Consider the following 27,500-nt stretch of genomic DNA (forward strand, 5'->3'; position numbering starts at 1 on the left):
ATCGGTGAAATGTAAAGGTTCTTTCTTGGCCAATGCTTGAATGCTGAATTTGTTTTTGATGAACAGGTGCCATATTTAATTTAATAGTAGAACATTAAAAAAGGGTAACAAAATATATATGAGACGCTGTGACTTTCGGTACTACTTTACAATAAGACTAGCCTTATAAAGGATTCATAAAGGGTTTGTAATTAGGTTATTAATTAGGTTGTAAAGACTTTATTAATCATTAAGAACCATTTATAAACCAGTTCTAACATAGTTTCCATACATCAACACATGCAGGCTCACTATTTGGCAAGATGACTAAGCCTTATATTGGCTACTTAGCGAGAATCAACTCAGTGAGCAACAGATACCAAGGATGCTGGCTGATGAAGAAGATGAAGTAAGCTAAGTAGCCAATATAAGGCTTAGCAGTACAGATACATGTGGGCTCACTATTTGGCAAGCAACCGGTCACAGTTGCCCTGTTCATCTCATGTCTTATAAAAGCTTATTAATGATTTATAAAGTGTTCACAACCTAATTAATACATTAATTACAAACTATTCGTAAATCCTTTTCTAACGGTAGTCTTATTGTAAAGTGGTACCTGACTTTTTAACATATTTGATTACATAATATACACATTTTTGCTTAACTAACTTAACAATGAAACAATATTCATTCATTAAAGAGAAACTGTCAGGTGTTGGGCCTCCTCACTCCAGACTAGATTGATTCATAACAAACTGTAAATGAAGGAACAGAGAGGAAGAGGATGAGAGAAGAAGAGGAGGAGAAGCGAGGGAGGAGGAGATGAAGAGGAGGAGAGGAGGTCTCAGTATCAGTTGTCTGACCTCAGATCAGATTAGCTCCTCGCTCCCATGACGAGGTTTCCTCCTCTGGTCACTCTGATGTTGTCTCAGACTTCCTCCATTCATAGCGCTGTCTACCAGTGTGTGTGTGTGTGTGTGTGTGTGTGTGTGTGTGTGTGTGTGTGTGTGTGTGTGTGTGTGTGTGTGTGTGTGTGTGTGTGTGTGTGTGTGTGTGTGTGTGTGTGTGTGTGTGTATGTGTGTGTGTGTGTGTGTGTGTGTGTGTGTGTGTATGCATATAAACTTAGCGAGTGGTGTTTCCGGGGGCTGTTCTGTGAGGAAAGGTTATGAAAACACAGCGGTGGGGGGGGAGAACAGTAAACACACACAGAGCGGCTGAGGGCCATTTTCTGTGCAGCCATCCTCAGCGCCTCGCTCACTTAATGACACCCACTGCGCTAAGATAAGGTGAAGACAAAGATACTTAACTATTGCTCATGCCTGGGGAGATAACTTACATAAATGCATTACATTTCCGTTTTTTTTTTACTTTCTGATCAGCTATTGAGGTTTCCAAAAATGAAGCTACGAATGTCTGTCGTCATGTTTGATTCTGAAAAATTAAAACATCAGTGTTATAGGAGGTCAAGGAATAAGAGCATGGTGTAGTTGTGCTTCATTTTTCTAAACAGAGCGACTTTTGTTAATTAAGTCTTTGATATATCAGCACTTTTGGTATCTTTGTGAGCATTTCATAAGGAAGAAGGTTTCTCCATTTCCACTCAGACGTTACTATTTAAACAAAGCAAACCGGCATACTTCTGATAAAAAACAGACGCGTTATAACATTCTGCTTATTTTTGTTTTATTGCACTTTAACCATGATGCAAAGAAAATGAAAACAAAGAAATCCACAGAAAGTTGAATAAAAAACAAAGAAGCGTTTTCCCTTTAAGAACATCATCTTAAGGTTCTCCATAGATCCACACACACGCACACGCACACGCACACACACACACGCACACACACACACACACACACACACACACGACGATGATAGTCAGCACACACACATTTATGCACACCTCCCTATCCTTCCTCTCCGCCATGAAACCAGACATTCAAGTATTTCTATCATTGCACAGGCACTAGATTTTCCTACTTTATATATTAACTTTCCTCCAGCGACCGCACCGTTGACAGTTCAAATCTGTCAGCTGTTGGTAATGAATGAAATATACATCCTGAAAAATAATCTCTCCACAACAGCAACATCTGGACATCAAATATATTACAAACAAAACAAAAATATAAAACGATTAAGTGTCACATTTGGCTTTTGGTACTCTAAATCTGTAGCACTGTAATAAAGGAACACAGTAGTTTGAATTTAACCAATACTTTTGAAAGATATTTTCAATACGGAGATTTGACTGAGAGGCGCGGAGCTTTAGCACGTGCTCAGTTCGCCCTCTTGTGGACAAATGAGGAACTACACCACTGTGTTTTTTTTTAAACAGAAAGTGATTTCAAATAATAAATAAGCTTTTTTTTTTAATAAATACTATTATTTATGGGCAGATACATCCAGGAGTAAACCTGCACTCCACTATTTCCATCTTGAATACCAATGATAGAAGCTAGAATGCAAATAATAAAAGATACTATGCAATAAAACGTTTTTTCAGCAAATCAATACATTTGGATAATTAAGACAACGGGAATCTCCTCGTCCACCGTGAACGAAACACTTCAATACCAACGATACGTATAAACACATAATTCAGCTTGTGAAGAGAGAGAGAGAGAGAGGGGGGGGGGGGGGGGGGTAACTTTACAAGTCCCTCAGAATTCACTGAATTCAAAAGCAGGGTCCTGAAGACAGAGAGAAGGCGTCTCTTTCAAGACTTTCGTGGTTTCGTAGTGCTGCAGGGTGACGCTATGACACTAGAGTCAGGTGGGGTGTTTTTTTTAAGGAGTCCATGTGATGTAGGGGCTCAGTTCAGTTTGTGACCCCCACCCAGGTTCATCCACATGTCACCCGTGCAGCTCAAGTCAAGTTTGTAAATCCCATCCAGCAGGCTTCACTTCCAGGCAGCGGTAAAATAAATCCCAGTGCAGATGGAGAGCATCTGAGTTTCTGGGTTTTTAAGAGAGAGACCGGATCTACTTTCTGCAGGGAGTCAGTGAGTCGGTCCTGCTGCCAGCGCCCCGGGACAGCTACCTCTGCCGGGGGGGCGGGGCGGCCCACTGGAGGTCGTCCTCCACAACGTAACTGTAGCCCTCCTTCTCTACGCAGTCCGACAGCACATTCAGCACCTAGTGACGAAGAAACACAACAGGATAAGAGAGAAAGGTTGAGTTAATAATAATAATAATAATAATAATAATATTTGGGATTTTTCATAGCGCTTTTCCTAATGCTCAAAGAAGCTTTACATACAATATATATATTGTATTGTTAACTTAGGACATTTTGCTTGGGTTATAATGCTACAAACAGATGCAATCAAATAATAATATATACAATTAATGACTAAATTATTGCAAATGCCTTGTGAGATACAACATATATAAATGCATTAGGGCTGTAATAAATCCTTTTTTGCATACATTTGAAGCATCTATTGAGGTTTCCAAATGAATCTATGTCTCTCATAATACATTTTCAATAAAAATCTGGGAAAAGTAAAAGCATCGTATGCCATACAAATTGTCCATAGTCATGGTATGTCACAAGCATGTCACGAACATTTTAAAAAGTCATAGATTGTATGCCTACGCCATGTCTTAAAAAGAAAGTCATAACAGTCACAAATAAACAACAACACACACAGTATAAATGAGTGTGTGTGTGTGTGTGTGTGTGTGTGTGTGTGTGTGTCTGTGTGTGTGTGTGTGTGTGCGTGCGTGCGTGCGTGTGTGTGTGTGTGTGTGTGTGTGTGTGTGTGTGTGTGTGTGTGTGTGTGTGCGTGTGTGTGGCTCTGACCTGGCGCACCCTCCGGTCCATGGCCTGCAGGTGCTGCTGGATGAGGACGGGGCTCAGCCGGTCCCTCACCAGAGACTCTGACATCAGCAGCGACAGCTTGAACTCCTCTTTAGCCAGCAGCTGCAGACGCAGGTGGGTCGACTTCCTGATCCTGCAGGGAGAGAGTCGGGGGGGGGGGGGAGAGACTTGTTTTTATAACATGTTACATGCCCTGGATACATGTTAGTGCCAGGTGTAAAGTGTTTGTTGTTGTAATACTCATGTTGGCCACTAGAGGCTGAAGTGCACCACTACACGTTCTGAATGGGGGTGAAACCATTCATGTTTTCTTCCAATAGTTTTCATTTCTCCATGTACACTAAACAAAAGGTACATATATATATATTTATATCGTATTACTTGATGGATAAGCTTTGATTAAATATGTATAGCCAAAATAAAGGAACCTAGAACAATTATCCTGGTAAAAAAAAGGGTTTTGAAATGGATCACTAGAACTTTTTGATCAAATGTTCTCGCCTCAAGACTGCAAGCACTACTATTTAAACATACTTATGGCTATTTTACTAATATATATTTAGACTGTAAGTGTAAATATGCACATTGAATTGTATCTCATTGCACTTTCATCGCGACTACCTCTGGGGGGTATACTACGAAGCTGGTTCAACCTAACCTGGATATGTTTGAGTTAGCCGGTTGGCCTAATCCAAAACATACGCGCTCTCGCTAAACGGTACTACGACGCGGGTTATCAAGTGGATCGCTCAAGCCAGCCTTACCCTATCTAGTTAGGTGCGCGTTCACATGAAAGGGGTGGTATTTGGAGAATTCGACCAATCACAAACATGGAGAAGCGTACTGACAGCGCAGCGTCATACTTCCTGAATGAAAAGTCAACTATAATATTAGACAAATATGAAGAAGTTAAACTTTAAACATCCATGACTTAAACACTGTATCCAGGATCAAAGCCACATAGCTGCACCTGCAAGGTGAATACAGCTGGTAACAGAAAAAGTGTTTGAATGCGTACATTAACAGGTTTATGATATCACTGCCCCGTCTAAGACACGATCTGACTTTAATTACATTTGAGTTGAGTGTTTCGTCAACTTAATGTGTTGCTTAAAATAATACTTCTGCATACAGTATGTGACACTGTGAGTGTTGCACGGCCAGATACGGCTCAGCTGACTCAGATAAGGAAATATATGATACATTATGATGTGATATGCCGAAGACTGTACTTAATGTTACTTTGATCCGGTTACTTATGTTGAGGCAGATATTTAAGTAAGCTTTCTTAACGCTAATGTTTTAATAGCAGATTGCTCTGAAGATGGGAGGTGATATTCTATTAATGTTCACGTTCACACAGTCGGTGATTTTTGCCGGCCGTCTTTCCTGCAACGGCAGCTTTTCTGTATTTCCTCTATCCTGTAATATGACTTGATCGCTTTAAACTCTGCACACTGAGCTCTGATTGGTCAGCAGGCAGTGCTTTCACTGAGTTGAGCTCTTAGCCTGCAACCTAACCTGCTCCGGGGCAGGTTAGCCGCACAGCATAAGTTACCATGGAGATCTATCCTGCTAAAAAGAGAACCAGCTTCGTAGGACCGGAAACCCCAAGTTTTCCCTGAAGTTAGCCGGCTAAGCGAAAATCCTGCTTCGTAGTATACCCCCCTGCTTTTACCACTCTTGTTTATTTATTGTGTCTATATTTGACTGCAGTGGGAGTTGCCAAATACATTTTATTGTACTTTGTATGATGACAATACAGATATATTCTCTTCAGGGCTTCCTTACCCTTCTTATGAAGCTACATAAAAAAACACCAGTGAAGAAGAGCTCACCTGCAGCACTGGGTCAGCGGCACCAGGATGGAGACCTCGTCATGGGAGTGCTTTCCGAATCTGTCGGAGGAAAAGATAGAGGCTTAGATGATTTTTAGGGAGGCTGTGGCGGTTAGTGCATTGGTGTTCGGATCAGGGGAGCACAGGTTCAAACCCCACTGCAGTCAGCATGTCGTTGTGTCCCTGAGAAGCTTCACCCCAAATTGCTCCTGCAGGGATTGCCCTCAGTATTGAGTATGTCAGCCGCTTTGGATAAAAGCAGCGTCTAACAAGTGACATGTAATGATTTTAAAATCTGTTTGTGAGTCATTTTATTGTGAGCATTCCACGGTAACCCGCAGATTATTATTGCTGTAATTATCTCGTCCTTTGTGTGGATGCACTGCTGCAGAGTGGAACAATGAAAGCAGTTGAATCGTTCCTGGAGCCTCTTGAGTTACAAAGCAGTGACTCACCCTCTGCCGTTGTCCAGATGGATGATAAACGTCTCATTTCCAAACTTTTCAAACGTCTCATAATGGTGCCGATCCATGTTTCCTGCGTGGGAATAACAGTAAACTATTCAGCCAAGAGGTAAACAAGGAGAGCACATGTGTGTGTAGTAAACCTTAGGCGTGTCATAGCCTTTCTCCACCAAAATGTGTTTCTGTTCATCTATCTACCAATCCCTCTTTTAATAGGCATTGGTTCTTTCCTCATTGCCAACATCACATTAATGTATGATTGCACCAGAAAGCAAGTCTAGTACTTCTTTTGGATATCTATTACTTCTTCAGTTTTACCTTGTAACTCTCAAAACACCTAACCTAACTGTTGGAAAAGGTTTGAGCAAGTCTAAAAATGTAAATACAGGGAGGTGACATTCTGGTTGCTTTGAGGAGAGCACAATCAAAGCAATACTAAATTATGTGTCCTGTTGATTTTATTGATTTAATTTGTACTTTAATGTACAGAGAAACAATTTGACCACAAGTGTAATCCATCAGTGTTTGCCCATTATCAACCTCTTAACAGTGACCATTGTGGGACAGGGACTCTCACCCATGAGGAAGTCAAACACGGTCATGTCCATGATGTCCAGCAGTCGCGTCCCGCTGTCGTACGGAGGGGTCTGCTTCACTTCCTCACAGTAATCCGGGTCCACCTCCCATCTGAGGACATTCAAATATCACATTTAGCTGATGCCTTTTTTACCAAAGCGAATTGTAACAGCCATGAAGACACACACTCAAAACAGCAAGATCCTGCAATAACATTAGCTTTAAACAAAGCAAACGTTCTAAAGTGCTACGAATAAAATGGATACGCTTTTGGGTTTTTATCATTGGCCAAGGAGCGGTTAAAACAGGTGGGTGAAACAAGAGATCTGCAGACTTCATGTTGCCCGGACAACACTGGGGTTACATCTTCTACTCATGTAATGTATTGAATGTATGCTGCTTTAACACATCACCAAAAAAAGTGTTTTTCCAATGAATTCTTGTCATCATTTGGAGAACTAAGATCATTATCATCACTAGATTATAATTAAGTGATGATCTGTACAGTTGGTTTTATTATCTTTGGATGTCAGTCAGTTTTAATTGGATGTTATATATAATATATACAGTAAATGGAGCTGGGGGCGGCAGCAGCTCAGTCTGAGAGAAGTAGGATCAATTGAATGCAGTGACTAAATATCTCTGTGTGTGGTTCCATGTACATATGAGACGAGTGGATTTGAATACTCCGTAAAGGTCACCTATCATGCAAAATCCTGTCTCATGTCTCTTCTACATCAACATGTGTCCCCTCTTCTTCATGTCTCTTCTACATCAGCATGTGTCCCCTCTTCTTCGTGTCTCTTCTACATCAACATGTGTCCCCTCTTCTCCATGTCTCTTCTACATCAACATGTGTCCCCTCTTCTTCATGTCTCTTCTACATCAACATGTGTCCCCTCTTCTTCCTGTCTCTTCTACATCAACATGTGTCCCCTCTTCTTCATGTCTCTTCTACATCAACATGTGTCCCCTCTTCTTCATGTCTCTTCTACATCAACATGTGTCCCCTCTTCTTCCTGTCTCTTCTACATCAACATGTGTCCCCTCTTCCTCATGTCTCTTCTACATCAACATGTGTCCCCTCTTCTCAATTTCTCTTCTACATCAACATGTGTCCCCTCTCCTTCATGTCTCTTCTACATCAACATGTGTCCCCTCTTCTTCATGTCTCTTCTACATCAACATGTGTCCCCTCTTCTTCATGTCTCTTCTACATCAACATGTGTCCCCTCTTCTTCATGTCTCTTCTACATCAACATGTGTCTCCTCTTCTCCATGTATCTTCTACATCAACATGTGTCCCCTCTTCTTCATGTCTCTTCTACATCAACATGTGTCCCCTCTTCTCCATGTCTCTTCTACATCAACATGTGTCCCCTCTGTGGAAAGAGACTCTGAAAGTTTCAGGAACAAAGATTCTCTCTCTTTTTGTCCTGATCCATTTCTATAAAAACCTGTCTGAAAATGAGCTGATCAGATTTTGGCCACTTTATGATGTCATAACGAGTAACCATTAGCCAATCAGCAACCAAGGTACTTTTTTCTATCTGAGACCTATAATATATTGATGAAAAACGGTATAGTAGGGGACCTTTAAATATCCCTGTGTGTGGTTCTGATGACTTAATTTGAATTCTTCTTAACGTACACACCTCAGATATCTTGCTCAGCAGTTAACGCCCTCAGTATCTGTCAGTGAGTGTAATAAATATCCTCTGATAGCAGCACAGTGAACCCCTCTGTGTGTTCAGGATGATTCTCTTACTCTGCCTTCTTGCGTTTGTGGTAGGAGCGTCTCCACGGGTTCCTCCAGGTCTTGCGTTTGGCGAGCGCCAGGTCAGGCAGGAAGGCGGCGAGGGATCCCTCGATCTGGTCGGGTTTCCCACACAGAGCGTGCTCAGTGGAGCAGTAGTACGAACACTCTCCGTAGAAACACACGTTGTTGGCTGAGATTTGGAGAGAGAACACACGTAGTTGCAGGCTGATTTCTGCTAAAAACTGGTTAAAAAGTGACTGCAAGGTTTATTTCATTATACAACTCTGTGGTAAATACTTGACTAGTACACCCTCTTTCCTTTTGAAATGCACACCACATCATTTAAAAGCCCCTTCACAAGATTTAAATTACCTGGAGACATTCAGTATTAATTGCTGAGATTGTCAGTAATTTGAATCCTGTGAAAGTTTTCCATGTGTATAATATGTAAAAAGTTGCATCGTTAATTAACTCTCCTGCTTAGGCGCAAGCTAAAGTCCCCAGATAATACTAATCCCATGCAAATTAATATTACAGTCATTCAGGGCACAGAAGTAGCTTTGCACGGCATTATGACGCAGGACACTGGTCCCTTCTTGCTTAGCTTGTAGGATGAGAAAGAAAATAGTTGAAGGCTGCACAGATGTCATTTAATTATGAATTATCTCCTGAGACCAACACATAATCTGGACTCATGCTTCTAAGGCAGCGTGAGTCCCGCAGTTTCAAAGAGACTGATTTGCAGTGTTTTTCAATTATTATTAGTTTGAAGTAAAAATCAATCTCAAGGATATCTTGGTTAAAGTGTTTTTCTTGTAGTCGTGTCGCTAAAAACCGATAAATGCACTTCTTCAGCTCGTACCTGGTGAAATGAAGAAGGTCCTCCAGAGCTTTTTGTCTCGTGTCACATCTCGGATCTCCTTCGTCATGTTGAGCAGCCTGCCGGCCACCGGAGGGACACGTCGAAAGTCCAGGATCCTGCAGGACAGAAGAACTGAGGGGTTAACTCAGCTTCAGAATAGGTCTCACACACAGCTTATTAACAAACAACAAAACAATTGTAGGCGTCCGAAAATCGCAATCCTTCACCGAGTCAATATCTTTGTCTCTATAAAGATGCCCATACATTTACTTGGAAGGCACTCCTCATAACTGTAAGAACCCTGAGCTTTTAAAACTTTCTATAACAACAAATGAATCCAATGATAGTTGTCTGTAATCCTATTGGTAACAAAAATAGCTAACAGCTAGTTTTCCAAACTTCTAGTGGTGCCAGTTTAACAACAAATCTGATATTTTTGCTTTATTTTACATATTTGGAAAAGAATTGAGGGTTTTAACTTTGACTAATCACCCAAAGATCTACCAATGAAAATGTTTTCAAAGTAGAAAACAGATCACCCCAGATGGGACTCGAACCCACAATCCCTGCCTTAGGAGGGCAGTGCCTTATCCATTAGGCCACTGGGGCAGATGCATAACACAAGGTTGAAAACCAGATGGTAGTTTTCTTCAACTGCCAAAAGGGGGCACTGTGACATAAGATCTGTTCTGATACTCACACCCCCGGAGGTAAACCTCTGTGTGGTTTTTATGTGGCTATCAGTCTACATCAAACACATTTTAACTTCCTCCCAGCTTTCTGGTGAAATATATCTCCGGGTGTGTGTTTTATTGAAAGACGGCATGACCGTCTTCCTGTGTTCTGTTTTATTCATGAGTCGTCAATACCACCCAGCCACAGCATCAGCACGGCCTCTTTAAACATTGATACCCCTGACAACACCTGAGGGCCAGAAAGAGAGATTAAAGATGGAGGAGAGAGAGAGATGTTAACCAAGAGCTGCTCGTATAAATGATCCCATCAAGGAGTGTGGCGTGTGGAGAGAGACAGACACACACATAGTGTCTCGTTCCTGCACACAGCGAGGCCTGCTGGGCCCGGGCCGGCTGCCATGCTGAAGGAGCAGCTTCATCACTCTTTTCCTCCATCCATGTCCCGTTAATAAACCACATTCCCACAGAGGACATTTGAAACTTGTTTTTAAAAGCAGACATGTACGTTCTCCTCGCGTCCTGTGTCCCATAGATGTTGGTTGGATGTAAAAGACCTTTCATCATGGCTTCTTTACTTTTGACATTTCAATGTTTTATATGTGTTGTTTATATTACTCTATATCTGGCATGTTTCATATATTCACTGTAATGGGGAAATAGTAGTACATGTGCACTGTAGCAAAATGGAGAAACAGTAAGTCCCCTTTGCTTTGATTTTAATCATAACTAAAATATTGTACTTTAGTGAGATGAGATAAGAAAAACCTTTTTTTTACCCCGTAGGGAAAAAGATGGAATAGCAAGAAAGATTTGTGGGGATTTATCTTGTTTGCTGTTGTTTTTAAGTCTTTTTTAAAACCGAATTTTGATATGCTAAGTGCTTAGATAATGACTGTTTATCCTAATATTTCTGTATATATTTTCATATGAATCCCCTATATTTGACATCTACATTGTATTATACAGTATGACAAATGCATGTGATGAATTGGAAGCTATATGTGGTTAGATCATTTCAGGTCACGTCAGTCCTGTGTGTCTTTGTACCTGCTCACTCTCCTTTCCCATCGCCTAATGCAGCAAGAGCACTTCCCATTTAAATCCAATCACATAATTAATGATGCTTAAAGCAGTGTAGCCCGTATAAGAAGAGACAGTGGCTGTGTGTGTGTGTGTGTGTGTGTGTGTGTGTGTGTGTGTGTGTGTGTGTGTGTGTGTGTGTGTGTGTGTGTGTGTGTGTGTGTGTGTGTGTGTGTGTGTGTGTGTGTGTAGACCCCTGGGAGGCAGTGCAGTCTGAAACTCTGCAGCAGCAGCAGCTCTGAAGCCACGGCTCTAATTTAGAACAGACAAAATAAGGAGAAAAAATAAAGCACTCCTTTTGGCAAACGCTGCCTGGCTTATATTTAGAATGGGCACAGGGCCTTTTCATGCCTTTGGTTTGCTTCTCTTCCCCTTAACCCACACATATGCAGAGTGTGTGTGTGTGCAACCAGATGTGTAGCAGACTGGTGAAGAAAGCTGCTGCTAATACAACTGCTGCTGAACTGTGTCATTGAGCCTGAAGGGAAAGCAGATTCAACATGGCTACCCGCTGAGGATGTGACTGGACATGTGTGTGACCTCACAATCATCTGTTATCAGCAGCTTTTCACACGCATGCAACACAAGCCCCCCCCCCCCCCCCCCCGCTCATAATTACACACAGCCACAGTGACGTCAGGTCCACTTTAATAGCAACCCCGGTGCTAAAACTCATCTCTTTCTCGGGTCGATCGAAGGGCCTCGTGAGGTTTTCTCTTTTCATTAAAGTCTGGCGGGCCGTAAAGCTTTCGCCTTGTACAGACTGAGAAGTCAAAGAGCGTGGAGGTTAGCTAAGCAAGGAGGCTGCACTCATTGTTCAGTCAGATGCTAGCTGCGGGAGGGCGGAATTCATTCTCTCTGACTCATGGCCTCATGCACGGGCCCCGGCTCACACCAAAGAGACTTTCTGAGGGAGAGTTACATTAAAAAGAAGCCGAGGAAATATGAGTTCATGGAGGGCGTTCATGCCAAGAAGAGAAACAGCGAACACCTTTCTTTAAGCTTCACTGTTAAAAAGAAAGCTTGGTGTTCTGCAGGGTTTTGTTCCTCCCGGGTGGTTAATGAGCTGACTCGAGGAGAAGCAAATTAGCAATCAGGGAGGAACACAAACCTGCAGGACGCTGGTCCTCTGGGATGGAGAGAAGCATTTGGGCTTGAGGGAGAAGGTTTCTGCACCGGACATCCACTGCTGCCCCTGAGGGGGAGGAAGCCACCGGGATTTGACCAGGAAGGAAGAATATGTGGAGTATATAAAAGGATATCTCTGGTTCTTCTATCGAATTTGATCCTTTTTTAAAATACAGTCCACCATGAGTCCAACAATCCCATGCTTAAGTTCTAACGTTTTTAAAGGCACAGTCCTGTATCTTAAAAACGACGTTCCTGTCAAACTAAACCGTATTCTCAACTATTGTTACCAAGGAAACCTATTTTCTTTGGATTAAAGTAACAGTATTAAACACGAAAAACATGCTTGGTTAAGTTTACTTTGGTTTGGGTATCAACATATCTGTGATATAACAAAAACAAAAGAAATCAACGAGGAATTAGCTTAATCCATGTAATTGACAATGCAGTTTTATTGTGTGGAAACATCATTATTAGGAGACCAGGCTGTCCAGTATTCAAGTTAGTTCACTTCACAACGTTGCCAAAACAACCATTTTTAAAACCGATAGTTTAGCTAGCGTGCAATTTTAAAAGGTGTTATTGAAATTATTTACAAAAAGTTGGAACTCCCCTCTTCTTGCCTATGGTTAAAAACGTCCCTGTAGCAAGAAGCTGAAAAGTCTGTTTTTCAGAGAAGAATGAGAAAGAAGACAGATGAACATGTCCCAGATAACATGAACTACATGTTAACTCTTCTGAGTGGTTAAACATTACAAATGGTGTTCCCCAAGGTTCTGTTTTAGGTCCATTATTATTCTCCATCTATATCAACAGTTTAGAAAAAATGTGGATGAACCGATTTTACATTTTACCGATACCGATACGATACCGTGAGGTATTGTGCAGGTCCCTCCATTAAGGAGGCTGTTGTTAAATTGCAGGCAGTTTTTAATATTATTCAGACTAAGATTATTTTAAATGTTTTATAAAACTAAGGTAATGCTATTTTCAAAAGCCAAAAAGACACAGGAGACCACTTTGGATATTGTTACTACGCAAGGACAAGTAATTGAACTGGTTACCTGTTATAAATACCTTGGTATCTGGCTTGATGATTACTTCTCTCTTAAATTGCAGGTCAATAATCTGCTTAGAAAGCTGAGGGTGAAGCTAGGTTTCTTTTTCAGAAACAAGTCCTGTTTCTCACTTGAGGCCAGGAAAAGGCTCTGTGACCTTTTTACCTGTGCTGGACTATGGGGATCTGATCTATATGAATGCACCTGCCCACCTGATCAAGTTAGATGCCGCCTATAACAGTGCACTGAGATTCGTTACAAACTGTAAAGTATTAACTCATCACTGCACCCTGTATGCCAGGGCAGGTTTGCCTTCACTCACTGTACGGAGAATCAGTCACTGGTACATGTTCATCTACAAAGCCATGCTAGGTGAACTACCATCTTACATCTGCTCTCTGATCACGCAGTGAATTAAAAGTAGCTATTGCCTGAGATCTCATGATATGGTTTTGTTAAATGTGCCAAGTGCTAGGACTGTCTTAGGTAAGAAAGCTTTTAGGTACGCAGCAACTCTAACTTGGAACAGTCTGAGCAATTTGGTTCCACTGCATGTTTTTAAAGCTTGGATAGATGCTATGCAATCTGATACTGTTGGTACCTTAAATGTCGTTAGGTATGTCAATTGTAAATCCCTGTATCTATGTTGTATGATGTCCTTTTTGTTCTTATGTTGTTTTATGTTTTTATGTCTTCATGTGGAACCTACTTGCAGCAGGTCTCCCTTGAAAAAGAGACCGATGATCTCAATGGGATTCACCTGGTTAAATAAAGGTTTGAAATGAAACTGAGAATGGCTGATGGCGACTTACTTGTCCAGATGGAAGGCAGCGACCTCTGCGTTGTGTCTCTCAAAGTCAGAGAAATAGAAGAAGTCTGGGGGGGTCTCCTGCTCCCGGGTCTGCCTGCAGAAACACACAAAAAGAAGAATGGAGGTCAGGTACGACTGTCACACAAAGCAGAGGGTTTGACAGTCAGCAGTATGCAAAAGACTCAGTGATAACGTGACCATGCAACATATTAAACCAAAGCTGCACGTACAATCAGTTTCCTGGTTGTGTAAAGTACATATATGTCACAAAAATAGCCATAGTAAGATCCCAGGGGTCCCGAACGGATGTATGGGAAACGTGTTTTTTTCAGTCCAAAAGACAGAAAATGTTGACCTTTGAGAAGCTCGATGCTAATGACCGACGTGATGAATCGATTATTGATATTCGTTTCATTGTTACCCGGTCTAACAGAGCTCTTTGGATCTGTAGTTCACAAACCGATGAGAGTAGCCAATATGCCAGACAAGGAATGACTAACAGGAATCAATAGTATTTAGTGGGTACACGTTTATATTGGTGCATTGGATTTAAATCAATCCATGTTTTCAACACAACTCCAGAGGTGATTCTGCTTTACACCTGCGTACCCAACACTGCAAACATTGTCGTAAGCAATAACCAACGCACAATAAACCCGTGTCCTTGCCTCACAAAAAAGGTCCTCGTCGGAGATACTGTGGATGTTTTGTGGGGCAACAAGAAGCCAGGACAATCGAAGGTCACGCGCTTCCTCCTGTTCTGGATCTGTACCTATTTCTATCCAGCTCTGATCCTTCGTCCCCAAAAAACTGCTTTCCACTCACATTCTGCCTTAAAGCTCTTACTGGAGGGAGAAGAGGCTCTTAAAGGCTTACATCCCAGAGCTGATGGAGGACGGCCAAGGATGGGCCAGGACAGGCAGGACGGCCCGGGGTGGAAAGGCGAAGTCAAAGGTGGTGGAGGTGAAAAGGCTCCCAGAGAAATATGCTAATTTCTTTCACGAATCCACGGCGGAGAAGTCTGTCATTAAAATGCTATCTTTCCACTATTTGAGTCATTTCGTCCCTTTTCATACACGTCTCTTTGCTGTTTGGTATTGACAACAGTAAATACTTTCCAGAAAGGCAGCTGAGAGTAATGATTTGGACTGCAGCCTCTGCCATTTCTGCTTCAGCTAGTTGAGGGAGGATGAGAAGAATGGAAACTATCTTGGCAACTTCTCCTTCTCTCTCTATTCCCTCGGGATGCCTCTCTGTTTATTTCGCTCAAAACCCTCTATCTCTATCTCGCCTCCTTTCCCTCAGCAGAACTGTTTTCTTTGCTTTCTTCTTAATACTTTATATATCTGTGTGTGCGCCTCTCCCCTTTTCTCTCTCTCTCGCTCTCTCCTTTCCATCTCTCTTCCTCAGCTGCCTGGCTGATTGTAACTGCACAGCTGCACGGCTGACATATGCACCAGTCATTAACTAAAGGCAACATGGAGCCCAGAAACACATTCATCCACTAAAAATGTCCTCCTAGCTTTATCTGTATTCCTCTCATCGTTCTCCATCCTTCAATCTCTCGGCAGATGTGGGAAAGTTTGACCAAAGCAAAGAGAAAATTATCATTTAGTTTGGTACATTTTGTGTCGGAGCGTCCCTATTTTTCTTTTTAACATTTCTTAACTCATTTTCCTCTCTCCCGCTCATCCCTCACTTCCTAACAGCCGGGAAAAGGCCGTCCGTTGATTGTATCGCTCTCTCCTCCTGGATAGCCTCGCTTCAGGGACACAGCCCTCGCTCCACACCGAGGAAAAATGATACTGACTTTGAAAGTGTCTATTTACTCCAGTGCAGCTCAGGACAGTATCATTCAGGCCAACATACGAAGTGAAGGTAAGTTATTACCAGTCTATGGCAGATAAGGTGATGTTGCTTTTTGGAGGCTATCATATAAAGAGGTTCATAAAAGTGAAGTGAGTCTGAGGTGGAAGCATTGAAACTGATATCTAAGGAAATGAGAAATAAGGTCTTTACCCTTCATTTAGAAGAGTTGACCCATTCTTTTTGACAATGGCTGGTCTATGGATATTTAAGGCCAACATTTTGTGAAATAAACTCATCCTGAGAAGTAAATGAGAAGATTAACAGCACTATGCGCTACAAATATAGAGCCAGAAGCTGGTTAGCTTAGCTTAGCTTAGCATACAAACTGGAAACTCCAAACAGCTATCTTGGCTTTGTCCAAAAGTACAAAGAAAACCTACCAGCGCATCTAAAAATCACACATTAACATACATGCCAACCTTGCCAAATCCAAAAGAGGTAGGTTTGCGCGCGGCAAATGTGCACGCCCAAATGTGCACGCCCAAATGAGGTAATCAGAAGAAATGGAACCCCAGTAATTACACGTATAAACCATGTATTTATTGCATCATTTTATGCATCTTTCAGGAAAAGTTTGGTAAACAGTGACAGCAACGACATGTCTGGTCTGCAAAATGCCCCAAAAGTAAAAGAATGGGAGATAAATATCCCAAAGTCTCCACATTTTATTATATTTTTAATGTGTTTCTGGTCCTCTTTCAGTTGAGACAGTGTAGATGAAGGATGTGTCAGGATTTAAAAGTCTTGTTTGAATATTGGATAAAGCCAGGTTCATATTCTTGTTTCATGTTGTTGACAAATTAGAGTCAAAGGTTTGCACAGAGCGAAATATCTTTGTGTTAAGCCATAAATCAGAAAATACTGCATTAAAAAAGTCATTTCCTGCATTTTTCTTCTGATAAAGTGTGATATAAATAATGTACAGGCTTTCAGATTGCTGTAGTTCACTAAACAGAGACATTAACGACATGTTCGGTGTTGAAAAAGTCAGAAAAAGTGAAAGAATGGGAGATAAATATCCCCAAATCTCCAAAGTTTTTTGTGACCAAACACTGGATGTCTTTCAGTCGCCAACATGTGTTTTCGAGACACTGATATTAACGGGGAAACCCTGCAGGACTCAAATGCCTCGTCTCTGTTCCCTTAAATTATACATCCATGCCTTAAACTCATTTGGGAGTGATTACCCATCAGCCCCGGGGGTAACGCTGCCTTTCCTCTGCACGTTGTTTCTCTTTCAGAAACACAGAGGACTGTTTGTATGATGCGATCACAGACACGCTGCAAACGGTGTCCGCCAAAAGTCGAGTCCAGTGTCTATGGAGTGTCATTTTTATTTGTTGTTTGGGAAGATTGAAAATCGGTAGGGAAAGTCAGCTAAGTCGGTAGACGGTAGAAACATGTCAAAAGCGGAAGACTATCGCCCAAATCGGTAGGGTTGGCAGATATGCATTAATATGTTATATATTATGACTTTAATCCATGAACACACTGTAACTGTAAATATGACTTGTATAAATGACTTTTAACAGTGTCTTTTTGCCCAAGATCATCCATCTACTATACAGATATGTGTGTATCATTTCTTATCCGAGCGCCGGGGCTTCCTTGAGTTTGCTGCCTCCAGTGGAGACTCAAGCTTAAGACGGGCTGGATGACAGATTGCGTCTCCTTTGGGCAGAGCAGGGCTAGATGTTTCCCCCTGTTTCCACTCTAGCTAAGCTAACTGCTAGCAACAGCTTCATATTTAACAGACAGATGCGACAGATGGTATCAAACTTCTTCTCTTATTCTTGTAGAGAAAGTGTATTTCCTGAAAAGTATTTAGTGCTTGACCCCCGCATTGTATGTAAATCAAGAGAAAACGATCTGTTAAAAAACCACAGATGTGCTGCAATATGACATCAAATCCACAAAAACTGAGGCAAATAACATCTTAGGTGAACAATCCCTTGGTCTAGGATCAGGAGAGTTGATTTCCAGCTCTGCCTGACAGTATGTATTGTAAAGTCAATCCATTCCCATTCACAAGATACAAACCATGGACAAAGTGTTTCCAGTATTTCATGGCTGTGCTGACCGTGCCGGAGCGTCGTCATGGAGATATCTTCGAGGATAAGCATGAGCAAACATTCTCGAGAGATGATTCATGGTCATTCAGCCTTAAAGAAGTCCGCGAGCATATTTCACATAGTCCTACTACATTGCTGTCTCTATAGGGGGGAATTGGCACAATACGCTGCTTTTATTCATACCAAAGCACCAATACGCACCAAAACACAAGTCGATGAGGCGTACACATGCTATGCGTCATTGCTTTTCTGCGACTCAGTGAATGCCAATATGAGAGAGCATGTGAATACAAGCATATGTTTACATTTGATACAAATCTCCGTGCCTGTGGCCCCGGCTGCTTCGACGCTACCCTCTCACACTGAATGCCAGCCAGGAAGCAGGAAGGCTGGATAATTACCGTGATCCACATCCAATTCAAATGTCAATAAAGTTATTTAGAGCGTGGCACTGACCGGGTAACCCAAAAGAGAGGAAGAAGAAAAGGAGAAGAGCTTAAGTGTGACAATGGCACTGGAGTTAAATGGAGATGATAATGGGGGACAGGGAGGAGGACACAATATGTCACGTAAGAGTTATTTAAGTAACAAATATGCAGGCTTGGGGAGTAACTTTTAATGGGATAATGTAATCAGGATACAGAAAAAAGGTAACTGTATTCCCTTACAGTTACATAACAAAGACTTAAATTAGGGGTTACTCGCCATATTTTGTTATTTAAAAACAACAATAAAAAAATTCAACAATAGTGTGTGTATGAAGAGCAGCATGTCATAAGTCTTTAACTGCGTAAACTGAAAACTGCTGCTAAATGATGTAATGACTTGTGAGTATGGTGTTCTTCCAGTATTATGTTTTGATTAAAGGAAAAAGGCAGATGTTATCTCTTCTCTGTAAGCTGTACTGTTCTAATACTTTCAGTGTGAGTACGCCTACTGCCTGAATCTGCTTTATGGTTTTCACTTTCTTTGGTTTATATGTTCTGTTGTTAATTCAGTAGGTGAACCTATACGTTCAAAAAATAGTGCGTGTGAGCTTAACTGTGTGTATTAAAGTAAAACGAAGCAATTTCTGTCAGCTCAAATTAGATTTCTGCTCTTTTGAACTGTAGTATGTGCTCATGTGTCTCATTAAAAGGTGGGGTAGGTAAGTTTGAGAAACCGGCTCGAGATACACTTTTTGTTATATTCCATGGAATGCTCCTAACATCTCGATAGCAATGAATATCTTAAAGGTGACCTATCCATACCCAAATCTCTTAAAAAGGGGCTGCAACGGATCTGATCCAGACTGATCCAGATTTGAACACTTCTATGACGTCACAGAAGTGGCGCTACGGCTATCGGCCCAACACCACCAATCAGGAGGAGACAGCCACGGACATTGCCTTTGGAAAGCGCTGGAGACGCTGTAGTACATATCCCAGGCCTGTAGATGGTGCTGTTCTCACAGAATCAGCCCATGAAAAGACAGTGTTAAATTGAGTGAAATGAGGAATGGCTAAAATGCATGATCTGTTTGGTATTTTGAAAAATAAAAAGTATTTCAATATGCCTTATATAAGTATGGTCCTAAACTATATTATTCAAATATAGCATGATAGGTCCACTTTAAGTGATTTGACAAAAACTCCATTAAAAAAATGTCATCTGTGGAAGCCGTAGTACTGTAAAAAGCACGACCAATCATCTGAGCCGGCCCGGCTAAAATAACTGGATGGCCTACCTGCCTGTCAGCCTTCCATCTGTGCACAAACTTACCTCGTGCCCTCATTGGTCATGTGCACGTTCGTGTGTGTTGGAGGAGGGGCTCTGTGAGGAAGTGGCAGATTTTTCTCGGCTGTGTATTTTCAAATTCTAGCGCACTCGAGCTGTTTTCTCCCAAATTAGCTACCCCACCGTTAAGCATATAGGCTACTACCTGAATATGCTTCATCATGATAGGCAGGCTCCTATAAATAAAATCTCATAGCTGAGGACACATTTTGAATCTTGGTTGATTATTTTCTAAAGTCACATTTTTCTGTTGTTTTACATAATACACTGCATACACTTGCATTTGATATTGAGGTTATCTAACAATTACGGAAAGCAATCAGGTAACTTTTATATTTTGATTCTCGGATTAGGTTAGTGATTACTTTTTGTTACAGGTAACTGAATTATAACCGATTACATTTTTAAAGTACTGTAACCCTCCCACCCCTGCATCTGTTACGTAACCTGACGTCTGAATCCTTAAACAGCAGCACCTGTGTTCAGCTGAATCTGAGTGTGTTCTGATCAAGCGAACCATTAGGGGCATGTTGTTTCGAGGAAGCTGAGCCGCCCCCGTAAAGGCAGAGGAAACATACATAAATGCATGACCACATTATTAAGTCTATAAATATTTGATTACACAGTATGCACGCACATAAGCTCAGAGGAGATGTTGGTAACTCAAAATCTACTCGTCCCTTTCACTCTGGGCTGCATGGCTGAGCTTAACCTTTTAAAATATTTACAAATCCACCGCGGCTTTATGCTGAATGATAAGTAGATATCTATCCAGGCGCATCGTTGAGTCGTTATGCACCCTCATTTGAAAAATGAAAAGTAAAAAGAAAGAAAGATATATAATAATAATAATAATAATAATAATAGTAGTAATAATAATAATAAGAAGAAGAATTTAGATGAAATAAAAATAAATTGTTATTGTGGTTAAATAAACTGCCCAGGTATATTTAAAAAAGTACACAACTCGCCTGTACAGTGGGGTAAGGCACTCATTTTGCAGCTCATGGTTTCAAAACAGAGGTTGGCTGGAATATTCATGTGAAAAAGATGCCATCTTCTGCTAAGCATGTAGACATTTCGGTTCAAGTACGTCAGAAGGCTTCACCACAACAACTGGCGCCATAGGCTACGTGATAAGGGACTGGGAAGGCATGAATCAAGCAAAGAGCACATAGATCCATAGATCTCTTAATGTTGCTCTCAAAGTGCACCAGATTGATGCTTTTAACTTCAATATTTAAACAAATATCTTCCCGTACCCCCCTAGAGGAGGTGAGGACCCCCCTACAGGGTGTTCGGTCCACTCAACACTTTAAAAATAGCACTTTACCACTGCACCCTCTCTAATCTCAGATGTACCCTGAGTCATTTTGTTCTGGAACCGGGCCTGCATCTATCACCAGGAGAAGCACACGTTTCTTCTCCTTCCTTATAGTAGTACTGCCAAATGCTGTTATGTAAGGGCAGAAGAAAGAGTGCATTTTACGAGAGTTTGGAGGCGCCTCTATCCGGCCGTCTGATCTTTTATCATCGGCGGCAGGTGAGACGTCCCGATCTGAGCGTGCCCAGTGTGACCCTGGCCTCTCTGTAAACACATAGTTTACACCGGGTGGTCAGACACTTTCTTGGCTCTGCTCCCCGCTCCGAGGGGCCCCAGCAGCCAGTGGAGGTCTCGCAGCGAAACACACAGCAGTGTGAAAATATAAAGGTGAATGAGAGCGATGCATCTGGAAAATGTACCTGTGAAAACTGTGCATAGCTGACCTCTGCAACACCAGCAGGAGATAGAGAGACAGGAAGGAGGGGGAATGAGGAAGAGGCATTTCCCGTTGCCCTGTTATTGAAATCAAATCAGAAAGAAAAAGGTACTTAGCCTCAAGCTGTGGATATAAATACACTCAGATCCACTCTGAACAAATATAAATCAGGTGTCCTGCAGTCAGTGATGAATGGAAACCGCACTGGACTCCCAAAAATGATGTTTCCATACAACAAAACTGAACTGGCAAGTGCGCTTTGAGGAATTCAAAGTCAAACAAACTCGGGACTTTCACCCTGGAGCAGTGGAGCACGGTGATTGTGAAACCAGAAGACATCTGTGACTTAAAACAAGTGACCTTTATCTTTTTGTTAGATAACAAGCCACATTTGTCAAGCTAAACCATGATGTCCTTCTTAACGAAACAGATTACCTTTGTTTGTTAGAACAAATCCCTTTATAAAACCATCACATGTTTCTACACTTGGTATCAAAGCCCCGTTCCTTTAGAAAATTAGCGCTGCTGTTCCACAAAGCAGGGAGCCTGGCAATGGAAAGAATGAAATAAGAATGGGACAAATTGAAGCAAAAGACTAGTTTAGGTCATTCTCCTCAATTTCCCACAATGCAATACAGAAAGAAGTGATAATATTCAACAGGCTGAGTAAACTAAATGTAATCGGTGTTCCTTTAACTCTCTCCGCTTACAGCAACCAACTTGTGACACTATATATAGGATAGACTGACTTGCTAGCTTTTACAAGTTATATTATTATTATATTTTCATCAAAACTTTAAATATGTACAAAGTGTTCTTATAGTATTTCTTGTTGCTCTCATCCCAAATCCATGTCTTTTTTTTTCAGCGTTGCATCCCAGTGGCTGCAAGTTATCCATAGCAGAGCGTTGAAAAGTTGTGACAGCTCAGCATCATGCATGAAGCAAAGCCTCTGTAAACTCCTGCACACAAGAAAATACAGTACAGGGTTATTTTCTTTATTTTTCCTCATCTCTTTCACGGTCCAACGGTTTGGGACACCATCCAATTTCTTTTTTTCTGTTTCTCCTAAGCCGAATTATGTAAACAAAACATCATGTTTCATTTGACTCTACAATAAGAGCCATTATCTTTCCCAAGGTGTGACTCACAGAGTATCAGCGTGTCAACGGAGCATCAGGGCGTAGCGAGTTGTATCTAGTTTTCAAAGTCAGACTGCCAATCGATCACCATAAGCCTAAAGCTGTGGTTGTGGGCCACAGCCTGCACTGTAGACGAGTACAAAAAACAAGTGCAGTAACATCTAAAAAGGACAAGGGCGTCCTGCGGCCCCAGAGGGTTCCCACCAAAGGGCTGACTCCACACACTTGTCACACATCATCCGTCAAACCCACAGGCTTGGCAAAGCACACACAACTCACACACATATAGGATCGTACTGTACTTGCACACACACACACACACACACACACACACACACACACACACACACACACACACACACACACACACACACACACACACACACACACACACACACACACACACACACACACACACACACACACACACACACACACACACACACACACACACACACACACACACACACACACACACACACACACACACACACACACAGAAGCAGCTTGTAAGAAACCTTAATAGGAGTGTTTGAGCTGCGAGGAGGCAGGTGAGCTTTAAATGCACGAGGGTATGATAGCCAATCCCTTCTATGGGTCAACAAATAATAGAGAAAGCGCCACAGGGAAGCTGCAGATGAGAGGAGGCGGTTCATTGTTTTATCTCAAGCAGAGCACATGTGAAGGTTGACCTTTTGAGCAATGACATTTGAGAAATTGAGAAAAAAAAAACACTTTACTAGAATATGAGACAGGCGTACCGGCGCATCTGAAGACACGTGTTACCGTTTACTGCGGTGTGTTCTCAGGTCTGTGACCAGGCTTTGGTGGACCAATGAGAAGCTGTGAAGGGTTGTTTTATTTGAGTAAGTTATCTGTAGTTGTTTTAAAGACAGGAACAGGAAAGGAAAGACATATTGAGAAAGGGAGGAATTAAAGGAAATCCTGAAAGAGCAAAGGAAAGAAGGAAGGAGACAGAAATAGGAAAGGAAAGAAGGAAAGAAAGAAAGAAAGAGCAAGGGAGGAGGGAAGGAAATCCTCAAAGAACATAGGGCAAAAGGAAGAAGACAGAAAGAGGAAAGGAAAGAAGGAAAGGAAAGATCGAAAGAGAAACTGAGGATGGAAGGAAATCCTCAAAGAACATAGGACAAAAGGAAGAAGACAGAAAGAGGAAAGGAAAGAAGGAAAGGAAAGAAAGAAAGAGAAAGGGAGGAAGGAAGGAAATCATCAAAGAACAAAGGAAAGAAAGAAGGAGACAGAAACAGGAAAGGAAAGAAGGAAAGGAAGAAAGAGCAAGGGAGGAGGGAAGGAAATCCTCAAAGAACATAGGACAAAAGGAAGAAGACAGAAAGAGGAAAGGAAAGAAGGAAAGGAAAGATAGAAAGAGAAACTGAGGATGAAAGGAAATCCTGAAAAGTGATGCAAAGGTTTGTATATTTGAAAACGTGTTACAATATAGAGTATAGATTAATTATATTATAATGTAATTATCTAAAAGAAAATAGCTTTTTTAACAGTTATACACCCGGGTGCAAATAGCATCTTCCTTAAAAGAAAAATAGATGTAAGAAGGAATGAAGGACACATGGAAAGATAAGGGAAAGAAAGGAATAAAAGATAGACATGTGCAGCATTTATTAAGTGTGTCTTGTTATCTGCCGCTGACATAATGAAGGCATCACGGCACCCCATTAAAAACCTGTCGTTCAATTTTATACTTCTTCTGCTCATTAAAACGCTCAACTGATTAGTGCACAGCGATTCTTCATTAGAAGCCCTACAGTAATATATTGCTTGATTAACACTGAACACAACAAAGTGTTTAAGTGACCTTATGGTTCTTTCAATAGTTGGAATTGTAAAGACAGAAAAACCCCAAATATAAGGACTCAAAGTGATTTAAATCTAACAAATATTCCCTTGTGCCTCTAACCTAATGATTCTCAACTGGTGGGTCGTTTCGAGTGGGTCGCAGATGTGTGAGTGAAAAAAATTCAATTTTTTGGGAAAAAAGTCAAACTTTTATTTTGAAGGCCCGATTTTCTAACGCTGTGCATGCAGTAGGCGTTGGATTGGAAGTACCGGAGACCGTGAACGGTTCTGAAAACTGCTGTCACGTAGTGATCATCTTCTCAATAAAACATCTTTGCTGATGTTTTTTCGAGTCTTCTGGCCAATCAGAATCGAGATTGTTGCCGGAAGTCCCCACGGAGAATAACTTTGCGGTAGAACTCTTCTTTATACATCCATGGGTACAACTTCAGATAAAAATGAACACATAATGAAATATGACCCCCGGTTTGATGATTGACAGGTCACAGAACAATGGGGGCTATCTACCCTTACCCACAATTTAAAGTAAGTCACACAGACTATCTCCTCTTTGCTCTTCTCTCTCTGAGGAGCAGCAAGCTGTCAGAACAAAGTGAAAAACAAACAATGGCATAAAACATTATTAATATGTCGGGTATTAATAGATTTATTTATTTTCTTCTCAGAGTGTACCAGAATGCGTAGTTTATATATTTCTAAAAATCTCCTGGGGGAGAATCCCTCCTGACCCCCCTGCTGGGGTTGGGTTTTCAGCGTGTGTGCCTTTTTATGTGATACAGTTCAGCTTTGATTCCATCATCTCATTAAACCTTATTTAAAAGCATACTTTATTTCTGTGAAGGGATATAAGGGATATATGCACTGTACTTCCCTTTAATTCATATTGTATGCTGAAAAGCGTATATTACAGCACGATTTGTTGTTGAATAGATTTGAGTCGTTCAAATTTCGGGTTGCGATTTATTGACAAAGGAACAAGTGGGTCCCGAGGCCTGACCAGTTGAGAACCACTGCTCTAAACCCTAGTGTTTGCAGATATAATGAAATAAAGATCTGTAACCAGCTCAGCACAAACACCCACGAGCTCTCTAAACAACAACAATTATCCAGGTGTGTGTGTGTGTCTGTGTAAAGTGTTTGAGTGTGGTTTGGGATAACGTGTGTTGCAGTTTCTAAGTGTGATGGCTGTCACAGCTCCCGGGGCTCTGCAGTGCTCTTCATCCTCTTCCTCCTCCTCCTCCGTTACTTCCTCACCCCTTCAGATTCCAGGCCTGACACACAGAGAGACAGCTGTTTCCTTCCAGCAAAGCTCTCTCACACACACTCTCTCTCTCTCTCTCTTTGGCACATTGAAACACACACACACATAAATGTAGGTGCGTACACACACACATTTGGGTGGGACAGATTAGGATAGACACAGGAGAGGGACACAAATAGAGATATATAGGGCACACAGACACAAACTGGCAAGTGATGAAAGAATAAAGAGATATACTGACAACTAGAATAACACACACACACACACACACACACACACACACACACACACACACACACACACACACACACACACACACACACACACACACACACACACACACACACACACACACACACACACACACACACACACACACACACACACACACACACACACACACACACACACAGTAACTAACACTGTTACAGTCTGCCTTCTATCTACAAATGCTCCATGGAAAACAGTGAAGTATTCATGTTGAGTGCAGCCCCCATTGATAACCAGCACGATCATTCACATGCATCACAATGTGCGTGAATAAAGATATAGTCAATAAGTAATGAATTATGCAATGGAGATGATTTTAAAAGAAACTACATCCTGTTTTTTTATGATTTTAAGTTCAGCCTAGGAGTCCTGGGGGGCAGCGCATGTAAATGAAGGCATCCTGAATATATAGCCATCGCTCTCACAACAAAACAGATTCTCTTTCAATCTGGAGGCACTTCAAAGAGGCTTGTGCTGTCGTGAAGAATAGTCTTAAATGAAAATCACCAAGCAAAACACAGCTGTTAGAGGTTTAGAGCGTGGAAAGATACGGTGAGGAGGAGGAGGACGAGGAGGAGGAGGAGGAGGAGGAGGGACACGCCGGAAGAAGACGGGAAACTAAATTGATATTGAGAGGCTTTTAAAATGAGATAAGGGACGGAAAGGTTAGATGTGTGCGGTGGAGGAGGATATATTCAGATACGTTACTTCAGTAAAAGTACTAAATCCACACTGTAAAATCAATAGAATCAAAGTATAAAATGCACTTGATGTAAAATGATAATATATACTATAGTATTAAATAATTATTTATTCTGCATTCGTGTAAAAACAGAAGGCTACTGTTTGAAGTAGACACTTCTTCCGTAACAAAGTGACATCACTATGTAACACTCGTCTTTCTATTGGCTAGCGCTTCAACACATTGTTTCTGATAAGAGGCGGGATATTTCTAAGTGGTTGACCAATCACAACAGAGCCGGCCAGTTAACCAATCAGAGCATACTGGGCTCTGGTTTCAGACAGAGGGTGAAAAGAGGTGCTGCAGCACAGGCAGTATGAGAACAATAAAGAGCTTTTTGAACATTAAAGCATGGAGACAAGGAAGTAAAAAGGGGGATTCAAGTTAAAGTAAAATACCTCCAATGTGAATTTAAAGGTCACCTATTAAGCAAAATCCACTTCTTCATGTCTTTTCTACATCAACATGTGTCCCCTCTTCATCATGTCTCTTCTACAGCAACATGTGTCCCCTCTTTTTCATGTCTCCTCTACATCAACATGTGTCCCCTCTTCTTCATGTCTCTTCTACATCAACATGTGTCCCCTCTTCTTCATGTCTCTTCTACATCAACATGTGTCCCCTCTGTGGAAAGAGACTCTGAAAGTTTCAGGAACAAAGATTCTCTCTCTTTTTGTCCTGATCCATTTCTATAAAAAC

At 41.4% G+C, this 27,500-nt stretch overlaps 1 protein-coding gene across 1 annotated transcript in view; it reads right to left on the reverse strand.

The window, feature by feature from the left end:
- Window positions 1-1,638: 1,638 nt before the first annotated feature.
- fam20cb (FAM20C golgi associated secretory pathway kinase b) overlaps window positions 1,639-27,500 on the reverse strand; it is a 61,213-nt gene continuing 35,351 nt past the window's right edge. Inside the window, exons 4-11 of the mRNA XM_079657039.1 lie at window positions 14,078-14,170; window positions 9,305-9,420; window positions 8,452-8,632; window positions 6,685-6,794; window positions 6,099-6,180; window positions 5,644-5,703; window positions 3,788-3,938; window positions 1,639-3,117 (exon numbers count right to left, since the gene is read on the reverse strand). Coding sequence (XP_079513165.1) covers window positions 3,019-3,117; window positions 3,788-3,938; window positions 5,644-5,703; window positions 6,099-6,180; window positions 6,685-6,794; window positions 8,452-8,632; window positions 9,305-9,420; window positions 14,078-14,170 — 892 coding nt within the window. The 3' untranslated portion in view covers window positions 1,639-3,018. The remainder of the gene's footprint in view (window positions 3,118-3,787; window positions 3,939-5,643; window positions 5,704-6,098; window positions 6,181-6,684; window positions 6,795-8,451; window positions 8,633-9,304; window positions 9,421-14,077; window positions 14,171-27,500) is intronic.

The sequence above is a fragment of the Notothenia rossii genome (genome assembly GCF_949606895.1).
Source record: "Notothenia rossii genome assembly, chromosome: 11".
NCBI classification, from domain to species: domain Eukaryota; kingdom Metazoa; phylum Chordata; class Actinopteri; order Perciformes; family Nototheniidae; genus Notothenia; species Notothenia rossii.